Below are 25,285 nucleotides of genomic sequence, written 5' to 3'. Positions count from 1 at the left end.
TGGTTGGTACAACTTGTAAGTGTTCTGTTTGATAGCAGGGTTGTTTGGCCTATTTCATAACTACACATAGCTTTTCCAAATAAATGGTGTCTGTAGAATGTTCAGGTTAATACATGAGTCCGGGGCTCAAGTGTTTGTGCTCAGAGTGACTGAGACTTCTTTCTTAATAAGTCATCTTGGCATTTTGTCAACAAGTAAATTTGCTTTTCTAAGAAACTAGATTAATACTTCCTGTACTTTGTGCTATTCACAGATCTACAATGCAGTGAGAAGGGGAGAAGAAACAGAAGATACAATTGGATCTCTTCTCCATTTCTGCACAAAGCTCCCAGGCTCCGAGACAGCCCATGAAAGGATTAACGTTGGTCCCTGCTTAAAGCAATGTGTCCGAGATACCGTATGTGAGTATCGTGCCACCCTCCAAAGGACTTCTATATCTCAGTACATCACTGGTTCTCTGCTAGAAGCAACCACATCTTTAGGAGCAAGAAGTGGCCTTCTCAATACTTTTGGAGGATCCACCGGGCGAATGATGCTGAAAGGTATGTCTGAAATTTTACTTTTAACTTTTCACCTTCGAGCACAGAAAAGAATCTGTTAACATTTGTACTTCTGATAAAACATTGTGTTCATTTATTAGCAACTTCAAGTAAAAGTAGCTGCTTTCAGAGAATATAAAAAGGTAGCCCTTTATCAAAATCCCGTGAGTTGTAAACAGTCCAAATAATAAGCATTAAGATTTTGAAATTCTTTTCCAAAAGAACTAAATGGTTAAAAAGCTATTTTTAATTTTTTTTTTCAATTGTTCAGACAGGTGGTTTCTCCTAGTGGTAGTCCATGACAGGTATCAATTACCGTGATAAGATACTCGTAAACAAGTGTAGTCACCTGATCACAGTGAAAACCAACGGTGGCTGGGAACAGAGTGAAATATAGTTCTTTTACCTACACAGATTCAGTAGGTTCACGTAGACCAGGAAAGCTAAAGGCCATCCTCCACTGACTTCCATCTTAAAAGACAAGATAGACAGGCATTCTGCTGAAAAATGAATGCCAATGGAAAATGGGTCCCTCAGCATCAGAGTTTCTCAGCTATTTCCCACGAGTAGCAGACAGGCAGGTCAGAAATGTCAGTGCACCAAAGAACCTTGGAGATTTGCACACAGCACAGCTGTCACAACCTGCTTGGCAGCCTTCCCTGGCAGGAAACTGCCAACCAGACGACGACCACATAGAGCAGCATTCCATTGCCTGGGGGCTGCCAAGAGCTCGATCAGACATCCAGTCATTTCTCTCAAGAAGAGCAGCTCTTCCTCCACAGCAAGCCCCAGACCCGTGGCTACCAGGCCAGTGACCTTCTGATCCTCCCCCTGCCCCCACCACACTCTGACACACACCCTGAGCAGGCGAGAGAAGGTACACGCCTCCCTGTGTACCACATGGGTGCCATTTTGGTTTGTTTTCTGGAGTCACTTTACATTTTGTAGATTGCTTAAAAATGATGAGTGGAGAAAAACAAAAGATGTGGAAACACTAATCCAAGCGACTAAAGGGGAGAAACTTGGTTTCATATGTTTTTCATTCATTCAGCATATGTTTTTGGAGCCTCTACTAAGTGCTAGGCGTTGGGTAGGGAACAAAACATAGTTCCTGCCCTCATGGAGCTTACAGTCTCTAGGGGGGAAGCAGTTTTCCCGGTGCACAGGATTCAAGACTTCTGTCCTCCGCTGTGGCTCCGGGGGACTGGGAAGCTTCCATTCCCCATTCGCACTCTTCCTGGGAAGTTGGGCTGCGACTGGCATGTGGAGTTCTCATTGCTTCAGTGATTGTGACTCTGTGTGAAGACCTCATCCTGTGAGTTAATTAACATGATTTATCAGATTCCCACTCTGTGCCCAGCCGTGGGTAGGTGTGAGGAATGATCTTAATGGAATGAGTCAGTTTACTTGCCTTTAAGTTGTTTATGATCCTAATGAGGAGGCCAGGTTTGCATGCATCGAGAAGTCAAAGAACAATATGAGACTGCGGAGAGTTAAGTGCCGAACGATGTGGAGGTGGATCTCAGTGTTCAAAGAATTTGGAGAGGGAGTTAATGGACTGTGTGACAAATGGCGTGGCCGGACACGTGAGACCACAAAACAAACAAAAGTCTATGAAAGCCACTTTCTTCCTTCTCCATGAATTGCAAAGGGGTGTATCTCCAAAACCAGGCAGGCTGCCTCCAGTCTCACACAGACCTTTGGGGAAGAAAACAGGAGGCTGCTGGTTAGTGTGTCTGTTGTCCTGATAGTGACTTAATCTCAATTGCTATTTGCACTTCCCTGTTCAGATTAGAGCGTCATAGATCAACATTCCCAGCTCTGGGATTCACTGGACCGTCACGTAATGTGTTACCTTTAAACTGGTGTCTTATGTGAGGGTTGGAGTTTCTTTCAGCCTCTGTTTTGCAGCTCTGTAATGGTTCCTGATACCCCCCCGTAAGTATAATAGCTTACTGTTGAGTGATACCATTAGCTGGTTGACTTCTGCTCCAGGCTTACTTCTGTAGCTCGGGCTTGTTTTCTTGGAAACCTTTTTCAACTTCAGTGTACTCGCCATGGGATTTTCAAAATCTGTTATGTGCCATAGTGAAACATATGTTTCTTCAGCATGCAATGGAAGAAAATGCATCAAAAAATTATATGAATGTTTGAAGTCATGGAGTGTTTATAGAATCTATAGGTTCAGTGTATTGACTAGTTGGGTCTTGAACTCTGTTGGCCACATACTCTGGCAGGGAGTCTGGAAGATGTGCCAGCTGCTGTGCCATGATTGTCTGATTCTTTTATTGTTCACTGTGTATCCTGTGGCATTGAGTTGGTCAACAGCTTTCCGCTCTGTATTACTAGTTAGAATCTATGGGAAGTGTGTAACACTCACTCAGTCCCCTGTTTATAAATGGCTTATATTCCAGCAGTTCAATTCTGAGGAGCTTGTGGAACTTAGAACACTTTCCTGGAGAAACAGGATTAAACGCTGTGATTTGGTTCACAGACTCTAGTCCTCAAAAATCTCTTTAACCCGTAACATAGTTTAAATCTACACACTTCCCATGGAATAAAGAAAAAGACACCATTTTTAGACACTGAGAATCACCTCGAAGAAAAAAAGCAATATGAGTTGAAAGACAGTTCTTGTTGAGGGGAAATAATTTTGATTAAGATGAGGGGAGAGTTAAATTTAAACTTTTATGGAGATTTTGAAAAGAACTATGGGCCATTTCAGAGATTTTAGATGCTGGCATCTGTAGTTCTTTTATTATGGTTAATTATATTTCAAAACTCATACCTATATGAAAGAATCAAAAAATTATTACCCTAGTAACCTCTCTTCTTCTTCTTCTTTTTTAATGGGATACTTATAAATAGAATGAAGAAGGGAAAAGGGAGGCAGGGCAGTGTTTAAATTTTTTTTCCAGAGGGAAAGGGTAAGGAAGAGGGTAAAAAATAATGACCTCTTCCATGAAAGAAATCATGTTTGAAAGAGGTTAAATGGACTTGGGAAAGGTAGAGAAAAAGGAGGAGGGAAAAACACAAATACTGTATAATTCCATTTATATCGGTTACTCAAAATAGTCAAAAGCATAGAGAGAGAAAATAGAATAGTGATTGTGAGGGACGTGTTGGGGGTGGGGAATGGGGAATTATTGTTTAATGGGTATAGAGTTTCCCTTTTCAAGATGAAAAACATTCTGGATATGGATGGTGGTAATGATTGCGAAACAGTATGAATGTATTGAATACCACTGAACTGTACACTTAAAAAGAGTTAAGATGCTCAATTTTATGTTACGTATTTTACCTCAAAAAAAAAAAAAAGAATCAAAATTTTAAATGGAAGAAGAACATGTTATGTAGGTCTTTGGTCCCAGGTCTATGGTACTAAGATGTTAGAAAGAACTGAGGTTGTAAAAAAGAAATATGAAGACAGATAGTGTTCCATGTGACCTCCAGGTGGCCCAAGTTAACTTGACTTCCAGAAGTGATTGTGATCACAAGGTGAGTGTTGGAGCAGCATGCAACCCTCATGGTGAGAATAGAAGGAACTATCCAACCCATTGTTCATTATTCACAAAGCGTCCACAAGTCAGGAACTGGTAACTCATGGATTGATCAGTCAGAGCTCTGCAGCCTTGTAGCTTGACCACAGTCCATAGGATCTGCTAATTCTTCGACTTCTCCATGAACTTGCACACCTTCAATGGTACAGGTGGCTCTAGAAAGACAGCCAACAATCAGCACACAACATTCCTGGTTTCTGCCTTCAGGACTACCAAGGATGGTCTGTCTGCTAAGTTCAAATTTTGCCAAATAATGAGAAACGTTTTCTGATATGAAGCATTGATCACCAACGGTATGCCCTTGATTACAAGAGTGCTGTCTCAAAATGGAAAATGGAGAGCTTATACCATCCTGTCAGAGCCTTCCACTAGTTTACTACAATTAAGGGCTTTCTGCTTTCCGTCCAGGTCCCCTTCTTCCCCTCCCCATTAACCTTGCTAGAATCTCAGGAGCTGCTCTATATAGCAGTGGCAGTCAAAAGAATTATAGACTTCAGTAATTAGGAAGAAGTTTTCTAAATCTATCACCTGTTTTTGTTTCTTATTTTTCCCAATGTACTACCTGCTGAAAAATTACAAAATCAAGGTTAAGTAAAAATGGAGAGAAAATAATGGAATAATGGATAATAATGTAAAGCACTGAAATAGCAAAATTAGAAAAAATTAGTAATGATAAGGAAGAGGATTTTCAATATAAGACAGCTAGTGTTTTTCAAATGTGTATATTGTTCCCACTGATATAATAAATTTAGTTCAATTAAACTCAATTTTTATTCTCAAATTGTTTCTTAGTAAGTTTGTAAATTAAAGGATTAAATATTACATATAACCAAGACAAAGCTTAGTTACCTATTTTTATATTATGTAGAAAAGAAAACGCCACTGTTCATTTTTAACCAGTTTGAGTGTGTATATGTGTACGTTTAGAATAGCTGTATTAAAGTTACTGGTCAGATACAGACTTTAAATAGAATATTAATATGAAAAAAAGAGTGCCCTACATATTTCATATGCTTATTTGAACATAGGAAATATGTTGTTTCTGATAGAAAGGTCTAATAAATTTTCAACTTATTTTCTTTTACTACAATAAGTATATTATTCTACTTGTGTCTTTTTCTAAAGTTCATACCTCTGAGTATGAAAACAAGAAATCATAATAGGAGTACACACACACATTTGAACTACCTGACGGTACCTCGTAAGTAATTTAGTTTATAAAGGCTGTCTTAGTTGACTTCCTCATAATTAAAACAGTTACCCTTTACATGCCTACCAGCCAGGGGAAGGCAATGCATAGTTCTAATTCCAAGATGTAAGTTTATTTTAAAAAAATCCTCTGACTTAGTTTTCTGACCTTGAAAATATTTGCTTGATGGTTAAATGTATGTGTTAATGTAATTCGGGATGTGTTTCTGTACCAGTTAATCCACTAAAAAGTATTCATTCACTGCCCACTGTGGCCCAGTGCCATGTCACCTCTTGGAAGAATGCAAAAGATCACATCTGGAAGTCTTCAGCTTGTAAAGTATTATTTCTCACTCCAGAGAAAATGTAATATTAAGTTTCTGGTCTACTGAGGTGGCCCTTACTACCCCGCAAGAAATTCATAAAGTGCCGGGCTACTCCGTTGCTGGTAGAGTCTGTAGCTGGTGGGGCCAGGAAATGTGGTGGGCCCAGGACAGAAGGCATCTGCCTGGAGACCATAGGTGACCAGATGTCATCCAGGAGTGTGACGCCATGCCCAGGTGTGACCAAGGAGTGTGACGCCACACCCCTGCTTATAACCAGGGGGCACTTCTCCAAAGAGCCAGAGAAAAGTGAAATCGCCTACCTTAAATATTACTGGAGACATGATGCTTCTTGATTCAAAACAATTATGCATATTTTTTTCTGGAGAAGGAGGGTCAAGCAGGGGAATTACATATCTCTCTTTGAATTTTTTGAAGACAGCATCTCCATTACTGTTGTTTCTAAACTTTTTAAACTCTTCCATTTGAAAACTGAACATATGAGAGGGCTAGAGTTGGATAGAATTACATTTTTAGTTCTTGCTAGGTGCCAGCTATTTCTCTGAGTGCTTTGTGTGTGTGATTTCATTGAAAATCGTTCAATAGTCCAATGTGGGAGGTGCTGTTTACTAAGGAAACTGAGGCCCAGAGACATGAAAAGCTCCCTAAGAGTGCAAAGGTAGTGACAGTGTCCCACAGCACCCAGACAACCTGTTGCATGCTTACCATGTTCCAAGCAATGTACCAAGCCCTTCATCTGCATCATTTCATTTTGTCCTTGTTGTAGGTTGAGTTTTATCCCCCCCACAAAAAATAAGATATGTTGAAGTCCTAACCCCCAATACCTATAAATATGGCCTTACTTGGAAATAAAGTCTTGCAGATATAATCAAGATAAGATGAAATAATTTTCACTTAGAATGGGCCCTAAATCCAGTGTCTGGTTTTCCTTATTAGAAGGAAAGAAGAGACCTAGAGACAGAGCTGTGTTTGGGTGAATACTGAGTGGTAATGGAGGCAGAAATTGGAGTGATGTAACTGCAAGCCAAGGACTATCAAGGACTGCTAGCCATGGCCAGGAGCTAGGAAGAGGCAAGGAAGGTTTCCAACCGGGGTGTCAGAGGGAGCACGCCCTGCCGACACCTTGGTTTTGGACTTGTAGCTTCTAGAACTGTGAGAGGAAAGACTTTTGTTGTGTAAAACCATCCCAGTAGTGGTAATTTGTTACGGCAGCGTAGGAAAGAAAGACAGTCATTTTGACAATCCCGTGAGTAAGAAATTGTTACAGTGTTTCCCCAAAAATAAGACCTAACCGGAAAATAAGCCCTAGCATGATTTTTCAGGATGACATCCCCTGAACATAAGCCCTAATGCATCTGTGGGGACAGAGTCCCAGAGAGCAGTTTCCACGCTCTCGGCCTCACATGGAAAGGTGCTGGCTCGGGTAGTAGATGGCCATCAGCTGTGACTAGTTGGTCATCAGCTGTGACCGATTAGCCATTAGCCACTGATATAACTGCCGTGGCTGCGTCGTTGGGGGGTTGGTTGGTTGGCAGAGAAGCGGAAGGCGGATTGAGACTAGCAAGTGGGGTTAACAAGCGCAGATGGCGGATTGTGGATCGTGTGGATCCTACTTCCTGTGTCTCGCCCGGCTGCCAGCGAGACTGGGGTGCAGGAAGACCCCTCATTGAGCTACTGGCAGATGTTTTTTTGTGTCTCGACCAGCCGCCTACGAGAATATAGTGGTATATGTTCCCTGCCGTTGGCTCCATTGGTATTCCTTTTTGGCCTCACCATATCCTGTGTTCTTGTGCAGGGAGCAGGAGCAGAGACCCCGCATGACAGCGTCTTTTGGAGCAAAAATTAATATAAGACCTGGTCTTATTTTCGGGGAAACATGGTAGCCCCAGGAAACTTAAGCTCAGGGAGGTTAAGTGACTGGCCCAAGGCCACACAACTAGTAAGTGTGTACAGCTAACCCAGACTAAACTTCTCCAAGGCCCTTGATCACAACTCGGACAGAGACGTATTTGCAGCTCTCCAGTGGCACTATCCATTTCTGCCTTGTTGCACTTGGTTTTCTGTTCCCAAGCTCTAATGTGCATCCTCCTCTCACAGACACACCTTGTCTGGCACAGGACCAGGCCTAGAAGAGACAGCCCATAAACCTTCGTGGAATCAAGTGGCAGGCCGTTCACAGAATCAGCGTACATGTAATCCTTGCTCTTTGATAACACTTACTTGAAAGAAAACACTAATTTAACTGTAGGTTGTACAAACATATGAAACTTATACAAAATTAAAATGCCAATACATTCAGGAAGTTTCCAAGCTGACACAAGTGCCAATTTTCAGTGTCTTGAAAGCCGTTATCAGCACCAGAGTCCTGGAATGGTTTCAGGGTTATCTCTGGAGCCTTCCTTACTCCTTGGCTGAAGTCCTTTCCCCTCCTTCCCAGGTATCTGCTGCCTCTGGGGGTCTAGAACCCCCCTCACTGTAACGCCCCATCCACTCCTCTCTCGCTGCCCCATGAAAACATCATCTCCTGTTTTCCTGGCAGTGGATCCCAGCTGGACTTTGTGAAAAGAGTGACCTGATGGGTTAGAATAGAGACCTGGAGTGTTGCCTGATAGGGAAAGTCCCTCAGGAGGGCTGGGGACAGATGGACGAACTGGTGGTAACTGGCAGTGGGAGTGGGGCCCACAGGTGCAAAGGCATGAGACAGGAAAAGGCACGGTGTGTTCAGGGAGCTGCTGGTCTACCAGGTTGTTCTGGCCAAAGCTTGGGAAGCACAGAGGGTAAGTAGGAAGGTGTGGGCTGGGGCAGGAAGAGAAAATAATACATCTCCAGGGGCTGTCTTTCATGACAAAGAGCTTGGATTTTACCTTGTTAGTAATGAGAGACACTGAAGGCAGTGGTTTGATCAGACTGGTGTTTTAGAAAGATCCATCTGGCTGCAGTGTGGCCGCAGTGTGGGATGGCTACGCACAGTGCCATCCTTAGCCCGCCTGCATCAGAAATGCCCAGCATGAGTGTCCAAAATGTGGCTTTCTGGGCTTCATTCCCGAACCTACTGAATTATAATCTCTGACACTTCATGCTTAGTATTGAAGGTGGGTGGGGGTAAAGGTCAGTGAGAACGGGAGGCATTTAGGAGGCTATTGCTAAGGCAGCATACTGCTGGCACATTTAGTAATGGGTAAAAATTACAAAAAGGCCCCCTCCCCACTCTGCAGGGTGATGCAACCTCATTCCCACGCATATCATTTACTTCCCAGCACGTGGGCTGGGTTTCAGAGCTCTCCTCCACTCGGGTAAGCAATGTGCAACTGTTCCCTGTACCAAAAGCTCTAAATCCTTGGGAAGCATCAGAGAGATGTCCATGAGAGGTAGAATTGATCGAATGTGGAGACTGAATGGGCTAAAAGGAACTGAGTCTAAGATGATGTTAATTTTATCTTTCAAAAAACATCATTTCAAATCCTTCCAATTTGTTAACGGTTAAAATTTAATATGATTCTTGAATCATATGCCCATCTCCCCTTCCCCCGCCATCACTTCAAGAAATCAGGACATTTATTAGAGTTTATTAAATCCTAATTATTGAGTTCAGAAGGGTGGTTGGTGAGGAAAGCAACCCCAGATCGTCACTTGAGGTTCCCATATTTGAGCTGGTCATAAAACTGTCAAGTCCTACAAGTTTCTTACAGAAACTTGGAATGGGCCGTATTCCACAAATTCACTTGCAAGATAGTTATTTGAAACTCTATACCCAAAGAAACAACAGCAATTAGATTCTAAGGCTTCCCCCTTTTCAAAAGCTTGCTTAACACATGTGTAATTGAACTCCTGAATATTTAAAATGAGAAAGATGATTTTTCAACGTCAGTAGTTAAATGTTCCCCCCAAACAAACTGGAATAAGAAATTATTGTATTTGTCCTAAAAGAAGCAGGTTTAATTCTAGGGTAAAGAGCAGGTAGAATAACCTTGAGGGAGTCAAGAAATACATTAAAATTGAAGGTAAACTGAGATGTTTAAGAACAATATTAATATTTAAAGCTGAAACAGTTACCAATAGAAGAACAAAATTAAAAATATATAACTTGCAATAACTGGGAGAATGGACCAAATTCCTCATCTTTCATCAAGGCAATTGAATATGTTCTTCTTTAAAAGGAAGGGAATTTAAAGAAATAGGGATGTAAGCCTTTTTTGGAGTAAGATAACTGCCATAGAATAGACACAGAAACATGCAAAAATGGTTGCCTCCAAGAGAGGCCTTTTACTTGTTTTCTGCCCATCTAGACCCTTTGAATGTTAATTTCTACGTGCACATACTACATGTATAATGTTTTTGAAGAGGCATTTAGAGCCTATGTGAAGACTGATCGACTCAAGCTCCTCATTTCCAATACTATTGTTGTCAGCAGCCCCCCTGAAGACCGTTTGGAGCTCACGTTCAAATGAGAAGGGAGACAGATAGGCGAGGACCAGAGGCTTTGTTGAAGTAAAGTAGGAAAAGGGGCGTAAAAGGTATAAAGCAAGTGTTATTTGGGGCTCTCTGTGTCCTGCTAGGACTTTCAGCCTCTGAGTTGCTTCATGGTTAGTAGAAATTAAATATAAGCATCATTCTGCCTTGGGTCCAAGTCTTGACTTCAATACGGTGTCATCTTGAGTAGGTGACATTATGAGGCTTCAGTGTCTGCATCTGTAAAATGGAAATAGGAGCAACAACTTTGTAGAGTTGTCTTGAAGATGACATGAGATAATGTGTGTACAGAACTTAGCATAGGATCTGACACCTACTGTGTATTCAGTAAGTGTTATGACGATGAAGATGATGCTGAGAATGTTGGTGACTGATGCCACATGTTACTAGCATCCTGAAATGCCAGCCCTCCACTGTCTTAATTCAGACACACTCTGTCATAGACAGAAGGAAAAATACCCTCCAGGTTTCCCTGGCTGTGGGCCCAGAGCAGTAGCATCTTATGGGACACTTAACAGGAGGTATCCAGAGGCCGAGACCACCCCTGTGTAAAAATCTTTAGGTTTTCCTTAGGACCCATGCATTAGGCCAGTCATTGATTTATTCCCTTAACAAATGTTTGTTGAGCATCTACTATGTACCACGCACTGTGCTAGTCCCTGAGGATAAAATGGTGAATAAGATACAGTCTTAGATTTAAAGGAATTCACCTAGTAGTGGAGGAGATGTACAGATAAACACGCAATTTTAGGATGGTATAATGTTATAGTTGAAATAAATACAGGATGTAGGGGCTCAGAGGGAAGGCTGTACCACCTTGAGGGAAGTCTGAGGTTTCTAAAACCATTTAAGATCCTGGAGAAATGTGCACACCTATTTAACTAAGGAAAACGAGCCCCCACCTGTGTTACAAAGTTTCTGTTATTTCTATTTCATCCTCTGCCTGTATCATCTTTCTCCAAAGTAGAAAAGATGCTAAGCATTTATTCCCGGGATTGGGAGCCATGTCCCAATCTAAAAATCTATTTGGTACAAAATTTATTTAGTGTTCAAGTTACAATTTATATATTTTTATGAAGGTGCATTACTCATTACACTAAAACAGAAGATTTTTTTTCAGTACATGTAACTAACTCTTTTAAATGTTTCTAAATCGTTTATTCTTTTAAGAACAAAAACTCATTTAAGTAAGCTATGAAAATTCTCGTCCATGGGAACATTTATAGAACATAATGGAACATGCTTATAATTTGTTTGTAATAATATGTGAGTCAGTAGCAAATATTTAAGAGGATAAAAAGAGAAGATCTCAAAACACTCTGAGTCATTATTTAAACTTCTGTTGAAATTGAGTCTTAAAACCAAGAAATCATAAAGAAATTAGTAGTGCAGTTAAAGTACTAAGAGAGCATTTTTGAGTGTTTTGTTTTCTATGGACTGAATTCTAACAAAAGACATTTGACCATTTTCAGGAAAGTCTATAATGTTTTGCCAACTTGTAATACGTATTTGGTATTTTGAGTCTTTTAACTCTATTTCATTATGACAACAAACTTTGTTTTAAAAATGGCTTCTATGGTATTAATCCTACAAGTGATTCTATGAATGCCTAAACACACGTGTGACCCCTCTGAGGCTCCCCCTGTGAATTTCACAGTCACCAGAAACACCCTCGGTAGCAGTGGTGGGTATTTTATCCCTGTTTATCCCCACAGTCACATTTTTGCTTTAATAAGCACAGAATCATCTAAAATCCATTTCAACCAGATATTGTTGTGGATTATCTGGGAACAGGGAACTGAGAGTGCTAAACGTTTCAGAGACCCTGGCAACTCACAAGATCTGGAAGATCTACAAAGTCTAGAACCAAAACCTTTACCTGGGGTTGATTAGCTGATAGGGGCAAAGCCAGCATTTGATCCTAATTCTGTTTGATTCCCAAATCCAAGTTCTTAACTACTGGAAACACTCCAGTATTACCACCCACTCAGGTCTCAGCCTGTGTGTGTGTGTGTGTGTGTGTGTGTGTGTGTGTGTGTGTGCGCGCGCGTACATTCGTAAGTACAACATGGAACCCCTGATTTGAACTCAGGTCCATTTGACTACAAAACTGATTATTTTCTTATATACGTACCTGCTCCCTCCTTGACCTAGAAGGACTTCAAGGATATCTGAAGCATTCTTCGATATGGGCACCTCTGAAGGCCGATGGTGGGGAAGTCCTTCCCGTCTATAGCTGAGTAGTCATAGCACAGAATCACAGCACCGAATGGGAGAAGAAGGGATGCCTGTTAGCTAACGGACCAAGCAGATGTAGCCCTCTTTACAAAACGAAGCCACATAGCACCTGGCCCATGGAAGGGGCTTGGAAAATATTTGTTGAGTGAATGAATGGATGAACGAACACATGCCCAACCCCAGCAGCCTCACAGTTACCTGTCCTAAATCTAGGACAGAACACTTGCAGCCATTGGATTTGATCCTCAGAGCATCACCAACATCAAAAGTTCATTTCCCAGCAATGACTGTTTTTCAAGCATGATTTATAGAAATGATTTCAGCTGATCCCAGCGCTGCCCAGTTTGTGGCTGAAGAGGTAGGTGGCAGAAGACAGACCTTATGAAGCACGTGTAAGCCTTTGTTCTTCACTGGCCTCTGAGCAGGAAAGCCTTGCCCGGTTGGGAGGTATTAACGGCCCACAGTGAAGCAGATAGTCGTGGAATGATTTCTGTCTGGTCTGTTTCACTGGTTGCCCAATGTTCCCACATATCCCTGGTCCAGTTGACAAGTGGTCCTGAGTGTCTTATCTCTGCAAAGTAGTCCCACACTGTTGTTGGGGAAAGGACAAAAAGGAAAGAGGCCCCAGTCTCTGTGTTAGCCCTGCTTCAGAGGGTCTGGGATCTCTTTCCTGAGCAAAGAAGTGAGGGCACCTCTACTCTCCAGCCATCAAGCCAGGAGAAGAGTCCCCATTTCCTGTATATCTTTGAGGAAGGCCCTATTCCCTAAGGTTATCATTCCCCGGTCATCAAGAAGAGGCCACTGATGGTGGAAATTCATTTACTTTACAAATATTTATTAAATACCTACACGGCCAGGTACCAAAAATAAAACAGACATTGTCCCTACCCACATGGAGCTTACAGACCAGTGGGGAATCAAGAAATTACAAAAAACAAATGTCTAATTGTGACAATGATACAAGCTGCAAAGAGAGGGACATGGCTGTCCAAGACCCTCTCTGCCTGGGATTTGACCCAGGCAGAGAAGAGCCTCCCTGAGGCAATGATGTTTTAGCTGAGGGCTAAGCATCCAATAGATATCAACTAAGAGAAGAGTGGTTGGCAGTGTGTTCTAGACAGAAATAATTGTATGTGCAAAAGCCCATTGGCAGAAGGGAGAATGGCAAGTTTGAGGTTTGGATGGAGAGTGGGGAGCTGGAGGGTTTATCAGTAAAGTCTGGAGAAGTCAGAACGATGAAGGTGAACAGGTATTGGGTACTCCTGTGTGCCAGGCATTGTGACAAGTGTTTTTTAAAGTGTGATATAATTTTTAAATGTCATTTTTACATATGAGGAAACTAAGGCACAGAGAGGCAAAACAAACTGCCAGATAATACAGACTGTTGTTAAGGGCCCTTAGCCTGTATCCCCAGGAGCCATGGGAAGCCATCAGAGGGTTTTAAGCACAAGTGACACGATGAGATTTATGTTTCCAAAGGATGATTCTGATTAAAATAAACTGGATATGCCTCCATATGCACAGCCCCTTCTGGCCCCCTTCGTATCCAAAATAAAGATGTTTACTTTTAGAAATCATGGATATTGAATCTGAAAATCAATGATTGTTCTGAAGTAACAATCCAGATAGTATTAGCTGAAATGCTGTGTAGTTGTTCTGAGGAGGTGGGAAAAGGAGGAATGGCCTCGTCACCCAGATCTCTCTGCTATCTGGGAACGGCATTCCACAAGTTTGCAAGAGGCTGTGAACAAGAGGGATATGGAAGACACTCCGCCTCCAGGTCCAGGGGGACTGTTAACGCTCCCCTCACCCCCCAGCACTCACTGAGCACTACGCGTCTAGCAGTGTCATACTTATTCTAGGGGAGCAGAAACTTTCTCAGGGACCAAATCCAGAACATGGGAGTTTTTCTTTCATAGCTACAGTATTTTTAAAATCGGGCAATTTTGCATTAAAATGTAGAGTTTGGGTTTCTCTGGCAACCCTGCACCACCATTCTCCCTGGCCCTGTGTTCTGGCCTGAACCCAAGCACCACCCCAAGACAAGACACACCAGCTCCCTACCCTTCCCCTGATACATCTGACCCCACCTCCCAGCTCCAGTCTCATGTTCTCACCTGCCTGGCCTGCAGGCATCTACATTTGGGACCCTTGGATTGTATGCTGAGATTCACACATGCCATCAAGAATATAAGATTTAGGAGGCTGGGCTGGACGTTGGGACAAAGTGGAGAAGGGCTCTAAACACAGAAAGGTCATCTGTGAATTGCGTTCTGATTGAGGGACTTGTTCCAGGCAGGAAAAGCATGTGAGGTAAAATGTTAGCATAGGCATGAGGGCTGCGCAGAGAATACAGTGAGGAAGTGGTTCTCAGCAACAATCTTATGGTGGAGACGGTGAGACACAAGGTTAATTCAGTAGACGTGGTTACAATTTGGAGAGATCAAGCTGAAATTTGGACCGAAAGCATTAGTGAGCCATCGCAGGCTCTTACGCAGGTTGCATTTTAGGAAGGTCAGACCAACAGCTGCATGTCAGGGTCTGGAGCCTGTAGGTGGGGACACCCTTTGTCGGCAGGAGAACGGCCAATATAGTTATTCCTGGGTTAGGAATGGTCTGCTCCAAAGCAAGGGCCAGAAGCCAGTGAGTGCCCATTTCGTTTTCCTTGGCACAGGGTAGTGGTGACATGAAAAAGACTAGTCTTGAAAATTTAGCCTCACCAGGAGAAAAATGAAATGTAATAAAACTTAGAGTTGGTTAAGAATGGAGGCATTTTTGCTGTGACACAGCACCATTGTGAAAATTTCCAAGCTCTTGCCAAGGGGTGGGTGCCGCTAAACCTGTCCCCGAGTCAGGACACTGGAGTGCTCTTGGCAGTCAGCTCAGCCCAGCGCCTGGGAGCAGGGCCTCCTTGGGCCTCCGTAAAGCATAGATCTTGCCCAAATGTGGAAAACCTTTAGGGACATGAAAACCATTAGGGATACATAGCCCTGATTTGAACCAAGCAGAATAAACAAACCCCTGCCCAAATTGGAACTTGCTGGATGCCTTTCAGAGTTATCCAAGGGGAAAGGCTGGAGGCCTCAAGGGTCTTCGAGTGGGTTAATCTCTTGTTCCAGCTGCTTCTCTCCAGTCTGATGAGACTGCATGCACTTCGGTCTTTGTCCTGTTTTGAAGTCTCTTAACACCTTAGTTGCAAACCCACAAATGGAATGCATTCTGAACCTATAACATATACAGTACTTTCTTTTTTTTCCCCCCTGCTAATGCGATGTGAAAGCCCAAGTTAGATCTTCTGGAAGTGTGTTACATATTCAGAAACTGGGTTGGAAAAGCTCCAGAGAGCATTCACATTTTCCATAGACAGAGTCTTGGTAAGTTCCCAACCTCCATTTCTATTTTCAATATCCTTTGTCACTCTTTCCAGCCTAATAGTATACTTAGTTTTCTACATGGATAGTGTAATATAACTTTCTCTCTTCCCATAACAGCTAAATAGCATGTTTTTTGATCCCATATTTTTTTAACTGGGGAGGCAGCTTCGTAGAGAATTATGAATGTTCATTCATTCACGACGTACTCCACTCAGTGTCTGCTGTGGGCTGGACATCAGTAGGCACTGTTTGGGCACCGTGGAGGGGGTGGGTCGAAGAAGAAGAAGCAAGTCCCCTAACTCACTGATGTTCACAGTGTATTAAAAGGTGGAGATGGACGTAGACATGGGAAACCAAACCACAGAGCGGCTAGGAACCAAGCCCTAGATGGTCACAAATTCAGAGATCCCAGAAGCATGATTTGAGCTACTCTCGAGCTAGACTGAGGAGTCTGAGAGACAGACTCCTACCCTGTCTCTCAAATATAATATAAATATAATATAGCACAATATGGAAAACATTTACTGAGGGCTAGCGTGGCTTTATTCTAGCCGGGGATGAAAACAATGGAAAAGAAAGCACTATTCTTAATCTCTAGTTGGTGATTTAGTTGACAGATAACCTGAATTGTGAACATGTGGTTACACTGTTCTGTGATACAAAGATATGAGGCAAAGATTAGGGGGCTATGGTGACAGACAGACCACAATCCCAGATCTACCGCTTACAAACTGTGTGACCCAGGGCAGAGTACGTAACTCCTCTGTTCCTAAACTTCATCATTTTGCCTATAAAATGGGCACAATGCAGATACTTGCCTCAGAGAACTATAATGGGATAAACTAAATGAACCTAATGAATGTAAAGTGATTGGCCCTCCTTCCCAAGATTCCAAGCCCTGTCAGCCGCACACAGCGCCTCACCTGCCTGCAAGGTCTCTCTTGTTTCCCCAGCTAGCTCTGTTAGACCATGTGCAGGCAAATTCCTTTTGCTCCTTCTCTAGCTCAGCCATGAGGAGGCTGGAATTTTTTTAAGGCACACTTTTCCTTTCAAAAAAAAAAAAAATAGAGAAAGGACAGAAAGAAAAGAGGGAGGGGAAAGGGGACAGAAGAAGGGAAAAGGAGGGACATAAATAGGGGAAAGAGGAGGGACGAGAAGGATATACTGATGGACCAAAGCAGACATGCGCAGCATAGCATGGACTTACTACCCCATTTCTCAGCAGTGGGTCACACGTCAGCCTCACCAATGGTCCATTTGTAAGACTTTCCGTTCTTCTCATCCTTGCTTCTGCCCTGAATGTCTGGACTTGGAGAGATTAAACCAGCTATCTGAGACAGAGTCTGCTGACCTGGCTGCCACATCCCTTCCAGAACCTTCTCACCTCTCCACAGAAAGCCCCAGGTCTTGGATCACTTTGACCCTAGGCTGTGTCACATTCCTTGGCATTTATCAGTCTTTCCATCTATTCATTCGGTAAGAGCTCCTGAGTCCCCCTCGCTGCAGGGCCTCTGCCAGGTGTTGGAGATAGCAAGTAAGATGTAGGAGGTCCAAACAACAGTGCTGGACTCTGAAAACAGCACTGGAAAAGGACCTAGGGCTCCTTTGTATCACGTACCTAGTACCCAGAGGTGACTACTTACTACTTAACTTGAACGTAAATTCTGGTAGTTTTGTTTTTTAAAAAGGCCATTCTTGTACCTTTATCACTTTGGACTTAAAAACAAAAAGCTTGTATTGCTTTAAAAATATCGTTATTAATACTAGCCTCATTTACTACTGCTCAGTGAGTACAAATTAATGAGAAACCATGTATTTATGAAGTGGCCCATGGCATAATAAAATAGCTTTATTTTAGTCTTCTATGCAGAAGGTAAATTTTTTAGGTACAGTTTCAACAAATCATTCTGGTGGACCTCAGATTTGATGAATCAATCTCTCTGAGCCTTAGTTTTCTGTATCCACAAAGTGCAAATGAGAGGCTTGTCCTCTAAATCAAAGGAACGTAGAGGCATTCGATTTGTTGGCTGTGTTGACTGTAAGCCTTTATACAGATGTAAGCAGCTGTTGCTGCTGTCTAATAATTGTGATGCTAAATAATGACTATGGCTGTGGTCATTGGTGTGGGTTTGTGAAGCCAGTGGGTTCATTCCCTGCTTTCTCTGGATGCTTCTTTCCCTGTGGCCACCTCATGTGTGATGGAACTCCTTCACTCAGTGCCTCTCAACTGGTACGGTGCATCTGAGTCCCCTGGGGAGCTTGTTGAAGTGCATGTTTGGATTTACCAGACCCTGGGTGAAGACGGAGATTCTGAATTGTTAGGGGATTCCCAGATGATGATGTACTCGCTGCTGCTCATGACCCGCGTGTTAAGTAGCAGCCTCTAGATTACTTCTAAAGCCCCCTCAAGGGACCTTTCTGTGTCTCGTGGCTTCTGTGCCACCCACCTTTGCCTGAGGAAACCCAGTCCATCCTCTGCGGGCCAGGAGCTTCCATGCCAAGAAGGAAGCCTGCTCCCTCCCGCGGTAGCACCTGTGGTTGCTGCCACACACAAGAGGCAGCTTTTTATGTTCTCCTGTGTGTGTGTTCCATTCTACCTTGAGGTCTAATGCTCAGCTCTGACGCTGTCTTTGAAGCTTCGTGTGGTCCGTTCACGCAGCCTACTTGAATCAGTCTTTGAAGACTGAGGCACTGATCTCAGCCAATTAAGTTCACAAAAAACAAAAAACAAGAACGGACTTCTAAGCCCAAAGGCACTTTCCCAATTTCTGAGAGCTACACGCAGCTCAGTCAGTGCAAGTATAGAAACAACCACAACAATAATAAGTATCATTGATTGAATCAGAAACTATACATGCAACAAACTTCTAAGTGCTTTACCACCACCAACCCTCTTGTAACGGAAAGTGTGGCCTCAGAACCAGCAGAAATCTACGGCTCCACCTGAGGCCTCATGAATTAGAATCTGCTTTGTTTCTGCATGATTCCCAGGTCAAAAATAACTGGGTTCAAGTCCTAGCTATGCCACTCGCTAATCTTTCAACCGAAATCTTTTCTCCCCTGCCTTTCATCTTCAATCCCATGTTTTCATTCAGTTTCAAGGTCAACTTTAAAAACCCCAAGTCCCCTCCATTGATAAAGATGTTTGAGAATTCCTTTGGTGCCCAGGATTGGTGATGAAGACTCACTCAGAGCTGCCAAAGGGGAGTTCCGGTTTATGACTGTCCCTCAGAGAGAGCAGCGGCTGGCCAGTTGGATCCCTTCAGATGAAGAGATTACAGAGTAATTAGATATGATCCACCAGCTGTCAGAGAATATAATCTCTTTGTATTATTTATATCTATATCTGTAACTGTAGGCAAAAGGGAAGTCACCCTGAAAGAAATAACAGACCAGTGAGTAATTGGGCCTTCAATAGAGTGAAGGAACCACATGTCTGATGTGTATTAATGACCTATTTCCCCCTTTTGCCAGCTTGCATGTGCTTATAAACAAGTAAAAATGCACTCCCAGGGCATATAACACGCTGCCCAGAGTTCATGTGGAAACACGCAGGCCGTCCATTAATGGCCCAGCCACTCTGCTGATTATTTTATATACGTTTCATGTAATTCCCAAAGTAACCTGGTGAAGTAGGATCGTGATTCCCATTTCAAAGATGAGAAAACTAAGACTTAAGGCTATCAAGTGGGTACCCTTGTTTTAAAAGGGGCAGTTAGGGAACCTCATGGTGATCCCACCCCTTCCAACCTCAGAATTTTGCCACAGTATTCATTCTAGCCATATATGATATTTTACTTGTGAGGAATTTAGGAAAATTGATTTTCCCCATCTTTTCATATCATAAATGACGTTTTGTGCTCCTTCTAGCTGGAGTTCACAGGAAGCTGAGCAGATGGCCTGTTACTCTGAGAGATGAATTACAGGGTTGAGCAACTAGAGAGTGGCTGAGCAGAGATTTGAACTTGGCTCCATCCCACTTCAGAGCCCAGGCATCTGGGCACCCCTGTATGACATCTGGAGCCCAGGGCTTCTCCGTCACCACATCCGTACCCCATGCCTCTGGTAGGAGGCACATGGATGGAGGTGCCCGAGGCTCTCAGGCGCGCAGCCCCGGTTTGCATGGTGACAGCTGGCAACAGTCCAGCATCATGGGCACAGACACCAGATGTTGGTCAGCCTGCGCTGTCCACGTCCGGATGGGGGCGCCAGCACCTCCTTTTTCTCTGTCGCTCAGGCTCACTCGAGAGAGGCCAACAGCTGTTCTTCCAGGTCCTGTGACTATTTTATACGAAATCAGAGAGGAACTGACCTTAGGAAGGAACTGTGAGAGGTCTCTCCCAAATGTGTAAAGTCCCTGTGTGTTTTCTTTACATATTTCATTGAGCTGGCCAATACCCTTCTCCCAGCTCCCACTGCCGTCATAGACACCACCTCGCAAGGCCAAATGGCCTTTCTAACCCCCTAGGTGTCAGCCTCCGAAAAGCTTGTGAGGATTCCTCTTGGTCTTTCACAGCACAGGATAGTCAGGATGTGGCTTCAGACATTCCTGCAGGTGGGAGTTGAGGGCAAGCAATGAGGATCGGCTAGAAGGGACCAATTCTTGAGACGACTAGTAGATGAATGGATGCAAACTCAGCCTGGGACATGAAGGAATAACAAATGCCTCCAAGATTTTGGACCTGGGGAAATGAAGGTGGTACTATGAAAAAGAAAGTGCAAAGTTAGATCCAGTCTGCGTATCTTGACTTTGAGTTGCTGGGATGTTCAAGTAGACACTCCCGCTAGAAGCCTCAGGATTGGATCTGCGGGAGAGGTCAGGTTTGGAATTACACATTTGCAAGTCGTCTGCTTAGCTGTGATGATTACAGCTTGAGAGGAGCCTTCCTAGGAGGAGAGATGAGCAGAGGCCTGAGACCTGTAGAGTTCAGGCTGAGGGGCTGCAGGGAGGCCCAGAAACCACTGCTATGGCTGGAGAGTTACGAGGAAAGCCTGAAGAGGGTGGTGTCCTGAGCCAGGACTCGAGGAAGGTCCATGGTGTTGGGCTTAGAACTGGAGATTACCAGGCTCTGTCTACTAACAACTCTGGTGATTATAATGCTCCAAGTCATAATGTGCTCGAATCTTAACAGTAGCCGCTTTGGCGTAGCTATTTTTGTTTCCTGTTAAAGGTGGTTTGATTTTGTAAGTAAAGATCTTATGCCATCAAATATAATCAAAAAGCCATTAACTGCATAATTAAATACAAAACATTCCTGTATGGCCTTGTCTACTACTAGATAAGGTACATCTCATAGGTTGAATTCACATAGTATTTAATGAGCGCTTGACTCAAAATAGAATTTGGTCAATAAGTGGGGCACTAAATACTACGACTTTCCAGGTTTGGGCCCCATTTTAGTTAAAAAGGAGAACTGAACAGTTTTGAGTCTGTACATAAATGAAGCTCTAGTACCCAAGGTGAAGAAATGGTGAAGAGCATGGGCTTCTGAGTGAGATGGTTCTGAGGCAGAATCCTGGCCTCACTACCTGCTACCTGTAAATATTTCTGCAAGTTGCTTAACCTCTCCGAGTTTTCTCAGCTGTGAAATGGAATACCAATCACACTTAGGCCTCAGAGTTGCTGGTAGAGCTAAAGGACATTCTTAAATAAAACGTTAGCAAGTAATACTATCAGTACCATTGTTATTGCCTTTTATAGGCAAAAAAAAAAAAAAAAAAAAAATTCCAGGTCCATATGTGTTTTTCTTATTAAATGATTTGACCTACCCAAAGTCTAGTACAGGTCATTTCTGCAATAACATGTTCTAAATCAGAAATAACATGTACCAGTTTTCTTTTAAGTCACAGAGCTATTTTAATTGATACTCATATGGTCAAGGGTAGAAAATGTGATTATAATAACAAACAACAATGAAGAGTGCATGCTCAACATGAATTTTTTAATATATTTTTTAAAGCAAACATAATTTTAAAAAAATATTGGCATGTTTGTGATTTGAAGTCATGGTTACAGTCACGTCCCAGTTTGCCATCTGTTCTTGTCCAACTTACAGGTCCAAGTTAGGGCCAGAATTGCAAATAGACAGCAAATGTCTCTTGGTCTTATACAAAGCTCTTCTCCGTTAGACTGTACTTACACATGTAATATAGAAATATAAAAATTCAGGTACATTTAAACGTGAAAATCAAAGTAATGCACCATATTAATAGAATAATGTATAACAACCACATGATCATCTCAAAAGAGACAGAAAAAGCATTTGACAAAATCCAATCCCCTTTTATGATAAAAACACTAAATACAAATAGAAGGGAATGTCCCCAACCTGATAATGTGCATCTATGAAAACCCCACAGCGAGCGTAATGCGTAATGGGGGAAGACTGGTTCCACCTAAAATCAGGAACCAGACAAAGATATCCATTGTTACCACTTGTATTCAACATTTCCTGAAGATTCTAGCCAGGGCAATTAAGCAAAGGAAAGAAGTAAAAGGTATCCAGATTGGAAAGGATAAAGTAAAACTATCCCTATTACCATATGACCTGATCTCATATGTAGAAAATCCTAAGGAAATCCTAATAGAAAAACACCATTAGAGCTATGAAATGAGTTCAACAAGGATGCAGAATGCAAGCTCAGTTGTATTTCTGTACACTAGCAGTGAGTAATCTGAAAGTGAAGTTAAGAAAACTATCCCATTTATAATAGCATCAAAAAGAATAAAATATTTAGGAATAAAGTTAACAAAACAAGTGCAAGATTTGTATACTAAAAACTGCAAAACATTATTGAAAGAAGTTTTAAAAGACCTAAATAATTGGAAAGACACCCTGTGTTCCTGAGTTGAAAGACTTACTATTGTTAAGATGGCAGTACTCCCCAAAGCTATCCACTGAATCAATGCAATCCCTATCAAAATTTCAGCCACCATTTTTGCATAAATTAACATGCCTATTCTAAAATTTACATGGACTTTCAAAGGACCCAGAACAGACAAAATAATTTTTTAAAAGAAGAATAAATTTGGAGGACTTACACTTCCAATTTCTAAACTTACTACAAATCTGCAGTAATCCAAACAGTGTGGCGCTGGCATAAAGCCAGACATATAGGCCAATGGAACAGACTAGAGAGCCCAAAAATAAACCCTCGCATACATGGTCAAATAATTTTTGACAAGGGTACCACGACCATTAAGGGACAGTTATTTCAACAAATAGTGCTTGGAAAATTGGGTATCCACATGAAAAAAAATTTAATTTGGACCCCTACCTTACACCATATACAAAAATTAATTCAAAATGGATCAAAGACCTAAGTGTAAGACTATGAAACGTAAGGGGAAAACTTCATGACATTGGATTTGGCAATGACTTCTTGGGTCTGACACCAAAGGCATGGGCAACAAAAGACAAAATAGACAAATTGGGCTTCATCAAAATTTGAAACTTTCGTGCATCAAAGAACACTATCAATGCAGTATAAAGGCAACCCACAGAATGGGATAGAGTATCTGCAAATCACACATATGATAAGAGATTAATATCTAGAATATGTATAAAATTCAGCAACAAAAAAACAACTCAATTCAAAAATGGGCAAAAGACTTGCATAGATATTTCTCAAAAGGAGACATACAGGTGGCCAATAAGAACATGAAAAGATGCTCAACATCGTTAGTCATTAGGGATACACAAATGAAAATCATGAGATACCACTTCACACCCACTAGGATGGCTATAATTTTTGTTTAAATTAAGGAAAACAAACGTTGACCTGGATGTGGAGAAATGTGAGCCCTATACATTGCTGATGGGAATGTAAATTGGTGCAGCCACTGTGGAAAACAAATTGGAACATTGTTCAAAAAATGCTAAACATGGAGTTACCACATGATCCAGCAATTCTATTCCTAGGTATTTACCCAAGATAAATGAAAACATATGTTCACACAAAAGTTTTTGCACAAATATTTATAATAGTATTATTATGTTAGTAGTAATATTGTTATTCTGATAGCCAAAAAGTGGAAATAACCCAAATGCCCATCAATAGATAAACAAAATTTGGGATATGTATAAAATGGAATATTATTTAGCCATAAAGAAAACCAAAGTACTGATTTGTGCTATAACATTGATGAACCTGGAAAACATTATAATAAGTGAAAGAAGTCAGACACAAAAGGCCACATATTGTATAATTCAGTTATATGAAATGTACAAAATAGGCAAATCCATTGAGACCGAAGGTAGATTAGTGGTTGTCAGGGGCTGATGTGAGGGGGGCTGTGGTAATGACTGCTAATGTGTGTAGGGGGAGGGGATAAAAATGTTCTAAAATGGATTATGGTGATGGTTGTACAGTTCTGTGAATATACTAAAAACCACTTAATTGTACACTTTCACAAATGAATTTTCTGGTATGTGAGTTATATCTCAATAAAAAAGAAAGAAGTGACATAAATAGCTCAGCGATGTTTTAGCATGGAAGGATTTAACTCTAAGGCTGCTCTGACATCTTGATAGGGTTTGCTGATAATGCCAAGCTAGAAGGAATATGAATGTTCTCTTCGTAGAGGGAAGAACTACAGAGTAAAAAACAGCAGATTTTTCAGGGGGAAAGGGGCTTTTTTATTTTTTTCAACTGGGGAATTCATTGCTACAATGTATGGCAAGATACTATGGACATTTCTTTTTACGTGAATAAATGAGGTATCATCGGGGATCTTTAAAAAAATTCTTTTCGATGATGGTGGCCAGCACACCAGAGGGTACAAGTTGCAGGTTATAAAAACAAAACAAAAGTTTCCATAGCCTGAAATGTTTTGATATATGACTGTCTCCCCATCTGGCTTCTAAGATGAAAGGTCCCAGAATTCCTTCTTCCTCTTTCAAAGGATAAAGTAATGATGATGTAAAAATGGTTAATTTGTACATCGACTGGGTTAAATACATCTACTGCATCTGCCATCCCTCAGGAATGTGCTGCATGGGAAAAGGACATTCAACTGTCACCAACACTCCCAAGTTTCCCTCCTGTTGAGGGAACTTTGAGTCAGTAATGCGATTTTTCTTCTACACAGCACAACACATTATTATAGTTTACCATATGAATTTTGGCTCAATTAATTTTGTTTACCCAAAGTAATAAGAAATAGGCCATCAGTGAGATACTGATAAAACAGTTCATGTGCTATAAAAAGAAAAACTGCTCCCTGAAAATTTCCCAATATGGTTTGGGGAATTTTTCTCTCTTTCAATGTTGCTAGATAACATAATAAGTACATACGTACAGTGATATATTTATAATACTTTTTATCACCATGTTATTTGTAATGGAAAAAAATTATAAACATAACATTGACTACCAAAGAGCCATGAAAATCAAATATTAGAAAACTAGTTTAAGAGTTGGGGAAATATGCATTATAGAGTAAGTCTTTTTTAAAACAGTAGAAGAAAAGTATGTGTTCTGGTCCTAATTTTGTAAATATTATAGAAAAAAACGAATGCTGCAACAAAAATATTAGCAGAGATCATCTCTGGCATGGGATTATTGTTTAT

At 41.7% G+C, this 25,285-nt stretch overlaps 1 protein-coding gene across 5 annotated transcripts in view; it reads left to right on the top strand.

Annotated features, from left to right (window-relative positions):
• PLCE1 (phospholipase C epsilon 1) overlaps positions 1-25,285 on the top strand; it is a 290,230-nt gene that overhangs the window by 128,807 nt on the left and 136,138 nt on the right. For all 5 annotated transcript variants that reach the window (XM_019739801.3, XM_019739784.3, XM_019739792.3 and 2 more), the window contains one exon: positions 254-542. In XM_019739801.3, the coding sequence (XP_019595360.3) occupies positions 254-542 (289 nt within the window). The remainder of the gene's footprint in view (positions 1-253; positions 543-25,285) is intronic.

This window comes from Rhinolophus sinicus, chromosome 15, assembly GCF_057876585.1.
Source record: "Rhinolophus sinicus isolate RSI-liver-muscle chromosome 15, RSI-T2T, whole genome shotgun sequence".
Taxonomy (NCBI): Eukaryota; Metazoa; Chordata; class Mammalia; order Chiroptera; family Rhinolophidae; genus Rhinolophus; species Rhinolophus sinicus.
This window is presented reverse-complemented; position numbering and strand designations above follow the sequence as displayed.